Source organism: Strix uralensis, chromosome 8 (genome assembly GCF_047716275.1).
Source record: "Strix uralensis isolate ZFMK-TIS-50842 chromosome 8, bStrUra1, whole genome shotgun sequence".
In the NCBI taxonomy this organism is placed as follows: Eukaryota; Metazoa; Chordata; class Aves; order Strigiformes; family Strigidae; genus Strix; species Strix uralensis.
The window spans coordinates 30,819,015-30,834,768 of record NC_133979.1 but is presented as its reverse complement, the minus strand read 5'-3'; the positions used below and the strand labels follow the sequence as shown (position 1 = coordinate 30,834,768).

The 15,754-nt window shown below is 52.5% G+C and overlaps 1 protein-coding gene across 2 annotated transcripts; it reads right to left on the bottom strand.

The window, feature by feature from the left end:
- Positions 1–77: 77 nt before the first annotated feature.
- LOC141946871 (ADAMTS-like protein 2) lies at positions 78–14,976 on the bottom strand. 2 transcript variants are annotated; one of them, XM_074877264.1, is made up of 17 exons: positions 14,885–14,976; positions 12,825–12,900; positions 12,214–12,316; positions 11,110–11,255; positions 10,267–10,390; positions 8,968–9,048; positions 8,348–8,523; positions 7,650–8,070; positions 6,647–7,067; positions 5,719–5,825; positions 5,403–5,529; positions 4,828–5,041; positions 4,032–4,187; positions 3,472–3,642; positions 1,579–1,755; positions 736–880; positions 78–616 (listed from the first exon to the last, which is right to left on the bottom strand). In XM_074877264.1, the coding sequence occupies exons 1-17, from the start codon at positions 14,914–14,916 to the stop codon at positions 498–500; spliced, it is 2,796 nt and encodes a 931-aa protein (XP_074733365.1). In that variant the 5' UTR covers positions 14,917–14,976; the 3' UTR covers positions 78–497. The 2 variants fall into 2 exon arrangements, with proteins under 2 accessions (XP_074733365.1, XP_074733366.1); XM_074877265.1 differs by lacking the exons at positions 12,214–12,316; positions 12,825–12,900; positions 14,885–14,976 and having other exon boundaries at positions 5,403–5,532; positions 10,337–10,390; positions 11,110–11,178.
- Between the last annotated feature and the right edge of the window lie 778 nt (positions 14,977–15,754).

The following is a 15,754-nucleotide window of genomic DNA, read 5'->3' as shown; positions in this document are numbered from 1 at the left end:
TGCTCCTGCTTTTGCTCCTCTTGTGTCCCTCCTCCTCCCTTGCCTCTGGCCTACGTACATGCATCCCAAAACCACAGTTTTATAGTTCAGCTCTTTATTGTGACACAGAATTTTTCGGTGTGTTTTGGAAAATTGCCCTTGTAGCAGAAGAATCTGCAGGGCAGACCAGAAAGATGGCTGCTGTTGCCTGTGCCCTGCTGTGGGCTGGCCTCTGTGCCCCACCACCTCCAACTAAAGCTCTTCAGAGAGGATGACAGCAGGGACAGGCTTTCCCAACTCACTTCTCAGTAGCTTTCTAGGAACTGACGGTTTATCTTGTGTAAAATCCTCTTGGTGGAGAGGGATGACTAAGTCCTAGGAATCCTTCCTCACGGAGCAGCCTGGTCTACAGGGACTGGCTCCACAGCCAAGCCAAGTGGGGTGGCTTCAAGTGGTAAAGTCTGGCTCACGGGGGCTCTTGCCCCTGAACTTGGAAGGAGAATACAGCCTGGCAGCAGTCAGGGTGACTTAAGGCGACATGACCGGCAGCAAGCCTTCCTGTAGTACCAGTGAGAGCACAGCTTCACCTTCAGCACCAGCACACAGTTGGCTGTCGCTTTGTCTTCACAGTCTTCTTCTGGGGAACAGAAGCATCCGCAGAAGGGGTTAAAAAGGAGACGTGCTTCCCCGGCAGAGAGCTGGATGGAGCAAAGGGCTCCCAAGGGCTCCTCTCCCTCCCTGCCCTCCCAGTCTTACCTGGTGCCTCTGTGGGGCACGGCTGGAGTTGGCACGTCTGCCTGGCTTCTGGTTTGGAAGTGGGGTCACAGCCCTGAGCCAGCGCTTCCCCCTGGTAACACTTCACCTCCCGCAGTCGCACACCAGCACCACACGTCTTGCTGCACTGTCGGGATGAAGAAAAGAGGAAAGGGATCATGAGAGGCATTTTTAAATTTTTCTGTAGTTCCCAAGTTCTTTCTTCCAGTGAAGCCTCCCCATCCCTACTTTGGAGACTGTTCTTGAGGAGGTTTGAGTCAAATCCCACACTGATCTCAAACTTATGCTTCCTTTTTGTTGCTGGAGGAGAGCCTCCCTGAGCCGGGGCTGTGGCAGAGCAGGGGAGGAGTTTGCTTTCACCTCTTTAAAGCAACTCAGAATTGGTTTTGAGTGTTGATGCTGTGACAAAAGATGGAGAACATGGCCGCTGTAAGCCAGGCCCAGCTTCCCCTGTCCACCCATTCCCTAAACGCTCACAAGTTCTGCGATTCCGTGATTCTGTGAAGTTAAAATCAAGGGAAAGCAGGGAAAGACAGAACACTGACTCGTGACAGAGGAGGAAACACAGCTGTATCCTGTATGCCTGCAGTGTGGTGCACACTCTTGCTTGAGGCAATAAGCCACATGCTGTAAGGCTTTTTCCAGCTTGCGTGGGCCAGTCCCTCCACCTGCTGCCTGGTCTGCAGAAGAGCAGAGCTCGTGGTCCAATCCAGACCTAACAGCCTTCAGCAGAACAGGCTGCTAGAAAGCCTCAGTGCAGGTCATGCTCCACCAACCAGGGTTATGAAGCCTCCTCTCCCCATTCCCTACCACCCCAAGCCCTACCTGAGACCAGGAGGTAGTGAACCACGTTGAACATGGCCTCCTGAAACAGGCAGCTTGTTCCTCGGGTTTCTGAGAGGCTTCGCAGTGCTTCTCAGGGTACTCCCTGTACACACCGTTCTCCAGGCCCGCACACAAGACGACCCGGGTCTTCATCCCTCGCCCACAGCTGGCATCACACTGGGAAAGAGAACGTGACAGCCAGGTAACAAATGATGCTGGTCAGCTGTAGAGCTTCAAGTAAGATGGCATCCTGCTCAGAAGCAAGGTGCTTAATGCCTGTGCTAACACCAGTCTAACAGGGGCAGTGCTGCCCAGGTCACAGGAGCAATGGGTGTCTGCAGAGGAGCTGAATTTCTTAGGGACTGGGGACAGAAGCTGGTAATTTGTGTTTAGCCAGCACTGGGGATGCTGAATTCACCTTGGTTGGCCTTGAGAGCAGCTACCACAAGGGACCCAGAGCAGCCAAAGTAAGACTACAAGAGGCTGATTCTGTCTTATGTGTAGCTATGGTCTCAAAAAACCATGTAGCAACCTAAATCTTGTGAGTACTGACAAGCTTTGCGTGGACCCAAGGGGACCAAACTGGTGCACTGCAGGTGATTTGCCTGGCCGAGTACTGCGGAGCCCAGAGCTATGCAGGCTTAGCTGGGAGGACTCGCTCTCTCAGGACACCACCAAGAGAAGCAGCAAGAGGCAGGATCCGATTCTAGCTCAGCTCTGCCCCCTAATGCCCAGTTGCCAGTGTGGGATTTCACTGCTTTGTCCCCTTCTTCATGGCAGGACCAGCTCAGTGGGCTTGCACCTGTCCTTGGTCATCCTCTGAGCTCAGAGCTGATCAGCTGAGAGAACTCAGCAAAGGCAAAGAAGCTGCCCCACGCAAAGGTGGGGAGCTCAGCTGGTCTTTCAGAGTTCAGGTGAGTTTAATAGCCTGGATGCAGTTTAAAAACTGCACTGGCATATTGCATGTGACCCACACCACAGGCCAGAGCAGGAGAGGGTTACGGGACTGCTGTAGGTCCCCAAGTTTAACCAGTTTGTGCTCGTTACCAGTGCTGGAGGGAGACTCAGCTGAATGTAGTCAACAGCTGTAAAAGGTAGCAAAAGGAAAAGAGAAGTTTAGCTGCGGTTGGAGAGGAGAGGACTTGGCTGCTTCTCTAGTTCCCTAGAAACCTTCTTCCTTAGTGCTTTGTGAATCCCTATTTTGCTCAAGACTTCAAAGGCAAAGCCTAAACCCCACAGCTGACTCCATGTGTCCTTCTGGTATTTGGATCAGCTTGTATTGGGAAGCCTGAATCCTCTAGGCCTTGAGCAAAAGAAGGGAAGTATATTGGCAGAGACCAATTGTTTGGTAGAACAGGGCACCTGGGCCATGTTCACTGGACTCTAAGTCCTGAGGCAAGTAGGCAGTCGTGGCCTGGATGTGACCTCCAGGGCAGGGATCTGGGCTGTGGTTCAGGTTTACCTCCAGCTATTATTTATCAGAGACGAAGTTAGTTTTGCTGAGGCTTTTTCTTTAGCGGTGGGACCAAAATCTTGGCGGGGCAAGTGCATCTTCTGGACAAAGAGCTGTGCTGAGGTGTCCGCAACTGCCAGGTGGGAGTCAGAGGGAGAGGAGGAGGATTTCCTTAGGATGTTGCTGCCCTCCAATGGAGGTCCCTGGGAAGGCAGCAAATGCCACAAACTTTGGGGTGGCCTATAGTATAAGGGGGGACAAGCCAGGGTATTCATTACTCCTTCTTTCTTTCTAAAAGGAGCTAGGGCAACAGTACAGCTCCATGGCTGGAGGTCACACCATACAACCTTGCTCCACCAAGGCAGCCAGGATCCCACCATCTCCTGTGGGATAAGGGGTGGGAAGGAGGGCTGAGGACACAAGGCTGGGCTTGGCTTTACCTGGTCCCACTCCTGCTCCACCCAGTGTGCGGGGCAGTTCTTGTCTCCACAGGGATGGACGGCCAGGGGCTTGGTGGCTGGGTCACACTGCGAGTTGGAGATCACCTTGCCCTCCAGGTTGCGACATGCGATGAAGCGGCTCATGCGTCCCTCGCCACACGAACCTGAGCACTTGGAGGAATAAAGGGCATTTAGACACATCAGAAAGCAGAAAAGTGGAGGGGTCAGGGCTGGTGGTGCAGGAGACCCAAGTCCCGAGCCTAGCCCTGCCATTGGATCTGGGGCACTGGATCCCAAGGGTCTTTAGAGGTACACGTGGTCAGGGGCTTCCATTCTTCAGGTGCCGTGAGCTTCTCAGAATATTGAATGGAGCTCACCTCACAGCTAATCAAAATTTACAGCACAGAGAGGCAAAAGTTCAGATTATTCTGTTTCTTTAGCTGAGCCTCTGCCAGAAGAAAGCCAAAAGAGAGCAGCAGCATGACTGCCCCCCTGCTCCCTCCCGCCAGCCCTGCACCCCTGGCACCGGGTGCAAGGAGCAGCAGTCCATCCGGACTCACCGGGCCCCAGTCCGAAGCGGTCCAGCGGCGGTCGCAGGGCAGGCCTGTGCACGCCTTCTCGCTGCTGGGCTTCCGGGACTCGTCGCACAGGGGTGCTTCCACCGAGCAGCGCACCTCCCGCTTCATCGTCCCCTGTGTGCCACACCGGGCCGAACACTGCAATGGCCATAGAGAGTCAGTCCCGGGGCTCAAAAGCAGAGAACAAGGAGGACAAGCAAAGGTGAGGGAGGCAGCTATGCCTCTTCCTGTTGTCCCCCTGCGGCACTAGGTGGGAGGGGAAGGGCCCCAGCAGGGACAGAAAAAGGTGGGTCTGTCTCTATCTCTGCTGCTTATTTACTTTGGGTCCTAGAGCTCCAACACTCCAAGATGTGGATGCCTGGACTGAGGGACACTGGCCCACTCCCAAGCAGGCTCTAGAAAGTCAATCAAAGGGATTTTGATCAGGTTTTAGCTTCTCTGTATCTCCATGCTGGTTCCCCATTCACCCTTAGTTGGATAGAGTCATAGATTCATTTAGATCCTCTGGAAGAGGGAGGCAAAGCCTCTTGCTGGCAGGGCTTTCATTTTGTCAATGACCTGCTTGGAAAGTGACCTTAGAAAAAATGTTTTGCAATGGCCTTTGTTTGCCAGGCAGTGCCAGAACAGGAGAGCGGTGGGTAACGGCAGTCCTTGCTTCCCCAGGCTGCAGTTGTCCAGGGGCTTCCTCAGTGCCCAACATCTGCCAGCCACCTTCCTCCAGGCCCCAGCCCAGCCCCGGCTGCTTACCTCTGGGGAGCAAAGCTTCCCTGCTGCCTACCTCAGACCACTCAGAGAGCTCCCACTGGGGCCCACAGGCCTTGTTCTTGCAGGCTTTCCTCTCCATGGGCCTGGCCAGCCCAGCTGACTCGCAGAGGTCGTCATAAACGGAGCTGTCAAAGCCCGGAGCCAGCATCTTCCAGCAGCGCACAGTGCGGTACTGGTAGCCCTCGCCACAGGTCCTGGAGCATTCGCTCCACCGGCTGGTCTCCCACCTCCACGAGCAGTCCCCAGGAGAGAAAGCACAAAGGAAAACCCAGGTGAGGGGGACAAGGGACACGGGGTGGCTGGAGAGTGCCTGCATGCCTGGGACTCTCTCACCCAGTAGCTGCTGCTATGAATCTGCTCATCACATATATGTCTGTGTTAAAGTGATGCTGGTCTTGAAAGCCAACTTTGCCCTTACCAGGCAATTTAGACAGCAAATTCCCTCCCTCTTTTTGCTTACAAGGGAATACAAGGGCTTAGCTGTTTAAGCATATCTTCCAGCCCAGAAACAGCCGTATACTTTGAGCAGAAAATGATCCTTACAAGGAGACACTGTCCCCGTGGACAGCTGATGTCATTTCCACTCACCTCGGCTGGCAATCTCTCCCTGTACAAAATTCGTGAGTAGGTTCTGGTCGGGTTAGGGCATCGCAGTACGTTTCATCCACCTCCACTCCATCATACCGGACACACATCGCATAGGAGGTGCTGATACCTGCTGGGCAATCAAGACCCTCTCTTGGTCAGGCTCCATCAGATCCAAAAGTCTCCTCCCACCATGATTAAATTACTGGAGTGCTCACTGCATCTGAAACTCTACCTGCCATTTTAAAAAATACCAGTATTCTCTCCATCAACAGCCAAAAAGAACTTCACATGAGCAGTCACTTGAAGCCAAACCTACCTGAAGTGCACGTGGAGCTGCAGGGGGCATAAGCTGAGACTTTCCACCGATACATGTCAGCCAAGCTGATGTCTTCATGGCCCACGGGGCTCACATCAAACTCGTTGCTGTGGAAAAAGGAGGTAGTGTGAGCTAAACGTGAAAAATTGCTGCAAACATAAATTATAGTGAAATTCTTCCTCGCTGTCTTTGAAGATGGGAAGAAACCCAGCATTTCTGCTATCTCCCCCACCTTGGGCAAGGTGGGCCACTGATGAACAGAGAATGTAAAGCCTTGATCCACCTCCTGAATTCAACTAGCAAGGTTGTGGATAGCCGTGGATCACCGTCCCTCTGCGAGGAGGCATTGTTCGTAGTAGGTCTTGTGTATATTATGGTCTTTTGACCGTGTGGGTGTCCTCAGCCTCAGGAGAGGTATGACATTAGGTTGGAAAGGAGAGCTCAAGCAAGGGCTCTCTTGTCATATAATGTGGTGGGAGTGTTCACACATGGCTTGCCAGCAATGTTTAAAAGTTGGCCCTCAGTCTCCTGCCAGATGTTTACTTAAGTTACAGAAGCTTATGTGCCCAGAGGAATGGGACAGAAGGGCATGCTGTGGTGGTAAACGTGTGTATGTGACATGCTATAGACTCCTGGCCTTCTTTACAATCATGTCAGTGTTGGCCTCACAGGTCCTGCAGCACCCATTTCAATGGACCCCTTAGAAGCAGGGGGACCTGAAATATATTCTGGGAGCTCCGTGTCAGGCCAATTGTGACAATCAGTCTTTGGAGGACACAGCCGTTGGTCAAGCATCTACAGCAGCTGCCATGGATAGACACTGGTGAACAGAGACATCAAGGACAGCAGTGAGACTACCAGGAGATTGGCTTGACCCTCCCTCCCCAGCTAACCATGCTCCTGTTTTGCCCAGGAAATCAAGTGCCACCTTTCAGTGCCAGGGGCTTGCAGAGGCTCTGCCTGGCTGATGTCCGCGGTTGGGCTGGCACCTAGCAGAGGGCTCTCCACAGATGCCATCATGCTGTAGTTGGCTGCTTCCCCCCGATTCCCAGCAAATGCCTCCACCTTCAAGTCCTCCAGTGAGTTCTTACGGGCCGGCGCTTTGTGGAGGCCCTGTGGCCACCGGGCAGCTGTGTGGGTCCATAGTCCTGCTGTGGAGTTCCTGGGGGCCAGCCGGGCTGCCAGGTGCTGCAGCTCCCTGCAGAAGGCAGTGTTGTGCGGGTCTCGGTGACACAGTCGCCTGAAGAGACGAAGCCTGGAGGATGCTATGCGGCTGTTCTCCGAGAGCTCGGGTCTCCTCATGCTGTAGGGTACAGCTGTGCTGATGGAAATCTGATTGAACCTGAGACCTGGAAGGAATACAGGGATGCTTGAACTATACTGGATAGCATGTGGTATTTAACAAGGCAAAAAACATTCAGAATTTGGCCTCAAAATCATAAATTGCCACCAGGGTGCACCAACAGGCCTTAACTGCTTTGACCACCCTCACAAATACTCTGCCCATCAGCTCAGGATCTCCATTTAAGCTCAGGCCTGGGCCCTCAGGTGTACTTTGTTCCTGAATTGTCGTTTGGCTTTCCCAGACTGACCTCAGCTTCGACCTGTGACTTTGCTTTCACCCGATGATCACTGGACTGTTGCTAGGACCTGTTGCTGTCACTGCCCTGCTTGCCAAGCCCGGGTGCCGTGGGACTGCCCTGCCTGAGAGGGCACTACCAGATCTGTACCATGGCCACACTCTCCCAGCTCCCCTTCCCTTACAGAGCTACTGGCCCTTGCTGCTCCCTGACAGTCTCCACCCCGCTATTAATCATCATTCCCTCTTGTCTGCCCTGATGGTAAAGCCACCTTAGATTTCAAGAAGACCAATGTGGGATGTCTGCTTTCAATGAACAAAATGGGAGAGAAGGAAAAACAAAGCAACCAACCCAACTCTGTTTCTCCACCAATTGCTGCTGCTTCCTCCTCCTCTTCCTCTCCTGTGTTTGCATGGTAGACCTGTCTTATCTGGAAGTCATACTTCTTCTCTTCACCTTGTTCCCAGCCCCAGTCCCGAGTCTGACTGGTGGAGTTGGTCTGGAAGAACTGCGGGTGGCCAAAGCCTAAATCTTCATGTCCTTCTTGTAGAGGAAGCTGTTCACTGGTGTCATCTGGCGACAGGGAGAGCCACGTGGCGTTGAAGTCCTGGGCAGCTCTGGAGTTGGCTGGAATGGGATGGTTCTGGCCAGTCTCTGGTAGGTGATGATAGAGAGGTCTGTCTACAGCAGGGGCTGCAGTTTGGAGAGGTGGCGTCCGTGGTACAGTGTAGTCATAAGTTATGTGTGGCATTTTCCCATTAAAGTTATAGTACTGGAGGCAACAGGAAAAGAAAACAAAATCCTTTTTAATTTAAGGACATATATTTCCTAGAGCACTCTTCTAGCCACATCCATTTTGTGACGGATGTTAAGAGAAGATATTATACTCATAAACCCGAGGAAACCCCCCAAGACAGTATCTGGCTTCCTCAGCCACCTACACACTCGGGTTTGGCTTGGGAACCAGGTTAATATTCCCTTTGTCTGAGGGAGGTTTACAATTTTGGGACAGGCAAGACAGGAAAGCCTGAAACTAGCTCCTCACATACCATGGCATTCAGAGACTGGTTAGTGGGCCCATGAGCTATGATATACTCCAACCCATCCGAGTTCAGGCTCGAGGGTCGCCGGTACTTGAAGATCGTGCCAGCTACCCTGAAGTTCTGGGGGTTGTCAATGGCAGAGTTGCCGTTGAAGAAGAAATGCCCAGATTCATCTGCGAGCGCTTCAAAGAGAAAGAAAAGGGACAAATGTGATACTCCATGCAAAACACTGGGGCTGCACTGGCACTGAGGAGAGCAAACAGCTCATGACTGAGAAAAGCCTGACAGAAAAAGAACCGCAGGCCCTCCAGTGTTCATCTTCCACATCAGGTGAGATCAGCGGTGTTCAATGCCTGCTGCTTTCATTTCTCTCTCCAACAAGAGCACCAATGTCTTCACAACAGGGACTGCCCATAGCGAGCTTGGTTTCCAAACGTCGCTCCTGCTGCTGGCTGCTGGAGATGTGGTAGCCTTGGTTTATGGAGAGATGAAGTGCCCCAGTGCCACCCTGGAGGAAATGCTCCCAGACAGCTTGCTCACAGCACAGACAGAGTGCACAGAGCCCTCCTCCCACCTCCCCGGCAGCTCAACTGGGATCTCCACATCCAGCCAGTTCCTCCACTTACCTAGAATGTTTTCTGTTTTCCTGCGCTCAATGATGAGGATGTCCGTGGCACCAGCAGGGATGTTGGTGATGAACACGTAACCTGAGGAACAGAACAGAGGATGAGGAAACCCTGGAGACAGAATAAAAAGGTCTGGATAGGAAAAGTAGCTCATGGGACAAGTGTGTATGTAGGAGGGCAGCGCTGCCCCTCAGGGGCAGGGCACTAAGGACATAAACGCATGTTGTGCCCATCTGTGAGCTCTAATCCCAGCTCCCCTCTGAAGTCCCATTACAGGTCTCTAAGGCTCAGTCTGAGCACTGCTGGGTTTAGAGTCAGGAAGGAACTGCACAAGCATAACAGTCTGGCTTTAGGTGTGTGGATGAATGTGCTCTCACGCTCTTTCTGGCAAGAGCACCAAAAAGCTTACTAGTGATCAGGGCTGATGCTGAACAGAGGATGCAAAAGATCAGAGGTCCCCTCAGCTCCTGACTCAACAGAATTTGTCTCAGGAGTAGCATAAAAATTGACCTTTAAAGGGAGAGGAAATAAGAAGGCTCTTAAAGTTGCGTGGTTTGGCAGCTTGTCTTTCCTGCTAGAAATGCAGCTCTTGTCCGTTCTGTAAGATTTTATGAGGACTGGAATGGGAGGCCAAAACCCCTGCTCTGGAAGGGGGCCTGAGTGCTTTTCTAGTCTGGTGTCTGTAGAGAGCAAGGCAGAGTAGTGAAGCAACAACAGTGTGAAATGATGTTCCAAAACATCCTCAAACCACAGTTAATTAATTACTAATGAGCATACCACAGCCTATTCCTTCTGTGGGTGGAGGAATGGGCCATGAGGTTGCAAGGGATGAATCTCAGCCCAGTTTCAGAGGGACTGTCCCTCAGCTGTGCCAGCCTTAGGACTGGGAAAGCAGCAGACCAAGTACAGGCTGAAACAAATGCTGTGACCCTCATCACAGGAGCTTAAGTTCCAAATGAACACGTAGCACAAATAAAAGAAGATTCATTGATCTCTTCACATTATCTGAGGAAGGCAGGATGCCAGAATCAATAGGAACAAATAGATCTCCAGCTGCTTCCTATTGTAAAGAGGTGAAGGGAAACCTTACCAGCCTAATATACAGCACATCAAACCAATCTCCTCTGATGATTAAGTGAAAAGGACAAAATACAGGCATTTAAGCAGGGGTGACACTCTTCAGCTCTTTCCACCAAGCAGCTGGGAAACTCCTACTCGCATTCAAGCCAGTCACCCTTCATGCCAGCTGGTGGTAAGAAGTAGCAGGTGAAGTCTCTGGACTGTGGTAGCAGGGAGTACCTATCTGTGAGACTGCCTTTCGGAAGCTGCCCGAGACACGGTGGCAAGTGCTGCCGTCCCCTCCACACACCCTGCATCTGTCCATCGTCCGGGGTGAGTACAGGCTCCCATCGCACCCAACTGGCTGCAAAGAATAAAACAAGAAAGGGTTTTCTGGGGCCAGCTTATCTCCACAGGTCAGGGGCTTTTCAAGGAAATGCTACCACGCTCTTTTGGTGAGGTTCTGGGGGGGATGTAGGTTAGCTTGGAGTGGAGTAATGAATGAATCCAACAGCAGCAGAAATTCAGCTGTGTAACTTGTGACCAGCTACACTGGGCCCCTGAACATGGGGCAGGGGCTTGTGCATGTAGGTGAATGGAGTAAGACTTGGGTAAGCTGTTTCGGTTCCTTCTGTCTCTGTATTTAAGCCAATCCTTCTCACTGAAATAATGACTCTCCAGGAGATGCTGCATCAAAGGCAGGCCTTTCTGAGGTTGTAAAGCACCTCTCTGTAACACTATATACACCTTCATCCTTGCCGTATGAGGTGAAAATCAAATGGAAGATCTTTAAATTATTTTTTTTTAAATTGGATGACTATGTAAACAAACCTGCAATTCTAGTCTTCTCTGTGCTGGGAGGAAAGTGCTGTCACTTGGTGGGAATATATGGATGTATGTAATTCCCTTTGTGTGACCCTCTCTGCTCTCCTCTAGCCCACAGGCATTCAAGAGTGAATGTAATTACTCCGTGTCAGGCCTTGGTTTCAGTTCCCTGCTGGGACCCCTGGCCTTGCGATGACCAGGAGGTCAAGTCATGCGCTTACATCCCAATTTCTGTATTACTTCCTCCCAGAGCCTCACCTCACACTTCCCATTGATGCAGACCCCTTGAAAGGTCCTGTCCTTGCAGGAGGTACCATCCTGTGCTCGGGCCATCAGCTGCCTCTCTCCACTCCGGGTGGTGCATTGGAGGTCACACGGCTTGTTGGAGATACTGGTGTAGTCATCTGGAGGGACAGGGGCAGAAAGTCACCAGGCAGATCAAGGTGCTCAGAGATGGGCAGCGAGGAAGGGGACTTTCCTCTTATCCATACTGATGGATTGATGTCACCTTGGATGTTCCTGCTGCTTGAGATGAGAACCCAAGGCTACAGATTCTGGAATAGTAAAGGGGTCATGGTATGTGGCTGCAGCTGGGGAAAATACTTCTTGCTGGGAAATCCTCCTCCTTGCCATACCCTCTCCCCTTCACAGTGCCATCCCCGGTGCCGGACATGGGAATCTGCATCAGCAGATCCCAGGCCACACATAAATACACAAAAGCAAGGAAGACCTGTAAGAGGAGTACCAATGGTGTGAGGCTGTGGCCAGCTACACCCCACTCAGCTGAGCAACTGAAGCTATGTGCAGATGTTCTATGTCCCCTTGGCCGCTAATGTAAAGAGAAAAACAGGTGTGTCCAGAAAGAGGGTAATAACTCAGGTGAGCTCAATCTGGGCCTCAAGGGACAACTGGCAACCCATGTGAAGCAATGTGTCTTGCCTGCGCAGGAAACGGATGGGAGTCCTGTTCAGAACAACCCACCACCAGCCCAGCAGGAAGCGTGCTGGGTGACTGAGGCAGCCAAAATGGTAGAAGGCACAAAGAGCGTGAACACCCACTCTGCCAAGATGACTGCCGGTTAGCCAAGACAACTCAGAGAAGCCTGTGTCCTGTCTGCCCACCAGTGCTTGCTGATGTAGGATCCAAAACAGGAGCAATGTGGTGAGAGAGGAGGCCTGGCTGGGTGGAGCGGTTCTGTGAAGAGACAGGGAATGATTTCTCCAAAGCAGGGAGCACGGGCAAGCAGACCAGCCAGGAGTATCCATCCCTTGTCCCGTGGGACATTCCCCTTCTTCTCCATCTAAGAAGATCCTGTGGGTGTTGTCTCACCCTGATCCCTTGTGTGAAGCTGTGAAAACCCACCTGGATAGAGGGGCATCCAGTGGTAGTAGCGCTTCCCAAAGGCTTTGGCATTGAAACTGGAGCACTGCTGCTGTTTGAAGCTTGCTGTGTTGGCTGGGCAGGGCTATGGAGGGAATAAATGTGATCAAAAGCTCCCTATGTCACAGCCATGGTTGTGACAGCTGCTTGTCCCTGCCACATCCTTGGAGGATGAAAATGTCCTGTCCACCCTGAAAGGAATCAGTGATGGACTCCAAGGTGTCGTAATACAGGCAGAAAGGCCAGGCCTCCATTGCCAAGGGCCCCTCAGACAGCTGTATTTAACAGTCCTGCAAAAATTATTTCCAGAAAAGGGATAAGCATACTGGAAAAACTTTGTCCCTCCCCTCACCCCACAAGCAGTTATGTTTTTATATCCTTTCCCCCCACCTCTCAGTCCCAGAGAGCAGAGCCCATCTCCCACGTCTTCAAAGGCACACCGTCAACCACTCCAGGAGTGGATCGTACCCCTTGTCTGCACAACTCTGACAGACCAGTCACACCCTTGGTGCTGGTGCTCTTGCAGCTCCAAATGTGACCCTGAGTCCCACATCCCCCAGTGAGGACCAGTCAGTACTGGAAGTGGTTCTCACCTGCTGCTGGCAGAGTTGGTAGTGTTTGGCTTGACCAACACACATGGTGCTGTTTGTTCCCTGGGGCATCTGGAGCCTACAAAGCAGAAAGAAAATAAGCTGGAGGTCTGTGAAATACTAAGGTATTGAGGGTGACAGAGAAGTCAGGCCTGACTTAAGGGGGAGAAGCAAGGCAGGCATTTTATCAGAGCAAAACTTTCTGGATCTAGACTAGCCAGCATCTCCTCTGAAACACATTTTCAGTGCTTTTAGGTGGACTTTGATTTTAGGCTACTCTTATTTTGGGGCAGGTTGAGCAGATGGGGAGCAACTGCATATCACCATCCCTGTTCTCCTTCACCTCTGAGCTCCGAAAGGGCTGATGTGACAAAAGGACAATAGACCCTGATGATCCATCGCTCCCACAGAAGCGCCCAGGATTTGCAGTGACCGGGGCAGTTGATTTCAGGATTCACTGTGCAGTAGGCAGAGAGATGGCACCTCTTATGGGGACTGGCCACCTTAAAAGACTTAGCAGGAAAGGCTTGCTGCAGATGATGGACCAAAACACTTTCTCAACCCTTGATGGATGCTTTAGGTCTGGCCAGCAGGAGTTATCCAGGGAAAACTGGAGTCCTTGACTGATGCAAAGGCAAAAAAATTCTTGAAAGCTGGGAAGATGTATGGAGAATGGCTGAAACCACAGATTAAGGCAATGAGGTCTGTGTAAAGATAAGCAGCAGACAATGCATTAACAGCACCGGGAACTTAGGATGCACTGTGTAATGAAGAACCCCATAGGCATATTCAGGCTGGACTGGCTAGAGGTACTGCAGCTGTCCCTCCAGAGCTATGCTTTACACGATGTAGGCAAAGCCTAAATTTGCACCAAGAGGCTTGAAAACTGCCATCCGTTTCAGCTGAAGCAGAGGCTGCCTGCAGACTCAGGCAGAAATTTTTTCATGGGTGTACCTGGCTCACACTTAAGACACTCTCCTTAAAGCTGCAGAAACCTTCTGGCTGGGGAGGAGGAGCAGCGGCAGAGACGCTGACAATCCCAGTTAGCGGGGAGGCCACATCCAGACAGAAGGTACTGCAGCACATTTGGACCCTCACCGTGCTGCCAGCCAGCCCACACAAAAGTTTTCTGCTGCAGGAAGGAGAGCAGGTTGGGGGCCCTAGCTTGAGCTTCCTCCACTCAGGAGTGCATTCACGCAGAAGGGAAAGGGGCCGAGTGTGGGGCGGGCAGGTCCCGTGGCCTTGCTGTGCTGCAGGATGCCAGCGCTCATTAACATCTCGGGAGCCTGGAATAGCAGGTTAGTGAGGTGCTGGAGGAGGAGGAGGGCTTGGTGGCAAGGTGACCCGGAAGGGACAGTGGGAATTCAGGCAGCTGAAGTTCCCCAGCTCTACCCAGTCCCACTGATACCAGGACTGTAGCAGCTGTAGGGGACAAATGTGGCTGTAGGGGACACATGAAGATGCTGTCAGGTGACAGCCAGATAAATGACAGAGGGGAAAAAAATTGCAAGCTCTGCAGGGAATAAAGAGGGGAAATTGCTGAGACGTGGCTGAGCTGGCTGCTGCCAGGAGTAAATCAAGTCCCCATAAGGTGTCCGGGAATATGCACCCATATCCTTAGCACAGGAACTAGCTACAAATCAGGGTTAGGTTGGTCAGAGCAGCCACAGTAAGTGAGGGTTTGCAAAGGAAAGGGGAAGAGGAATAGAGCTGGCCTTCTCCAGCCCACAACCCCGTCATCTTCAAGTCTCCCACAGACACCGAGAGGGGACCAGCCCCTTGCTCCTCATCAGATAAGCCAGGCTGAGTGGGTGACATGTTCAGGGGGATTGTCGCCTGTCCCACTGTGGTGTGCTTCTCCTTCATCAGCCCCCCCCCACTACTGCCTGCCCACCACCTACGCCACGGGCAACAGCCACCTTCCTCTCCGAGAGGCCACAGAAGAGGAAACGGCCAACCCTGCAAACCCAGCAGGTTTGGTCCCAAAATGCAGGTCAGGGACACCCTGTTTTCCCTCTGACACTTGAGACCTGGCCAAGGGCTCAGGCTGGGACACAACTCACCTCTGTTGCAAGCAGTGCCTCTCCCGGGACATCACGCCTCCCCCGCAGGACCGGGAGCAGGTGGACCAGGAGCTCCACTCTCCCCACCACTTGGTGACTTCTTCATCCCAGGGGCCAGCTCCATCTGCTGCCTCACTACTGTCCTGACAGAAACAGAGGATGGTTAGCTGGAGAACCTGGCTCCTCACCACCCTGGAAGAGAAGGGCCTTCCAAAGGCAGCTCCCCCAGGGACCATGTCACCTGGATGCCTTCTAAATGGGCAGCACTGGGACAACCGTGGCTGGCTCAAGCTCATAGGGGGCCACACCAGGCTCGCACCTCTCAAAATTTAAATTTCCCTCCAAGACCGAGCTGTGTATGGGAAGGAGGATGCCTCTGGGATCTCATGACACAATGTGGAGAAGGGCTGTCAGGCTGGACACGTGTGCCAGTAACACCAGTGTCAGCCTGACCCCCAGTGTCACTCCCAGCCCGGGTCAGCCGGAACAGCAGATCACAGCTCACGCTGCCCGCCTGGGCCTGATGCACGGTCAAGAGAAGAGGAAGAGCTGCGGCCCTTGGCTGTGCGAGGCCTGCCTGCAGGGAAGCTGGGGGTACGAATCTGTCACTCGCTGGAGCTGCATTTCAACAAATAAAACTTCTCTTTGTGACTAAATCAGCTCAGACCCAAGCTCCTCACCCTCCAAACCTCACAGAAATAATTCCAAAGAGTGCTTCAGAACCAGAGCCTCCTGCAATTGCTTTGTCCCCTCTCCCCATGCACCTCACTGTGCTCGGAGGAGGATTGCTCCCTCTCCCAACATGCCTTGCTGGGGCTGAGCCTTTAAATTTGGCGAACCTGAGCTCTTTTGGTCCCAGGGTGGTCACCG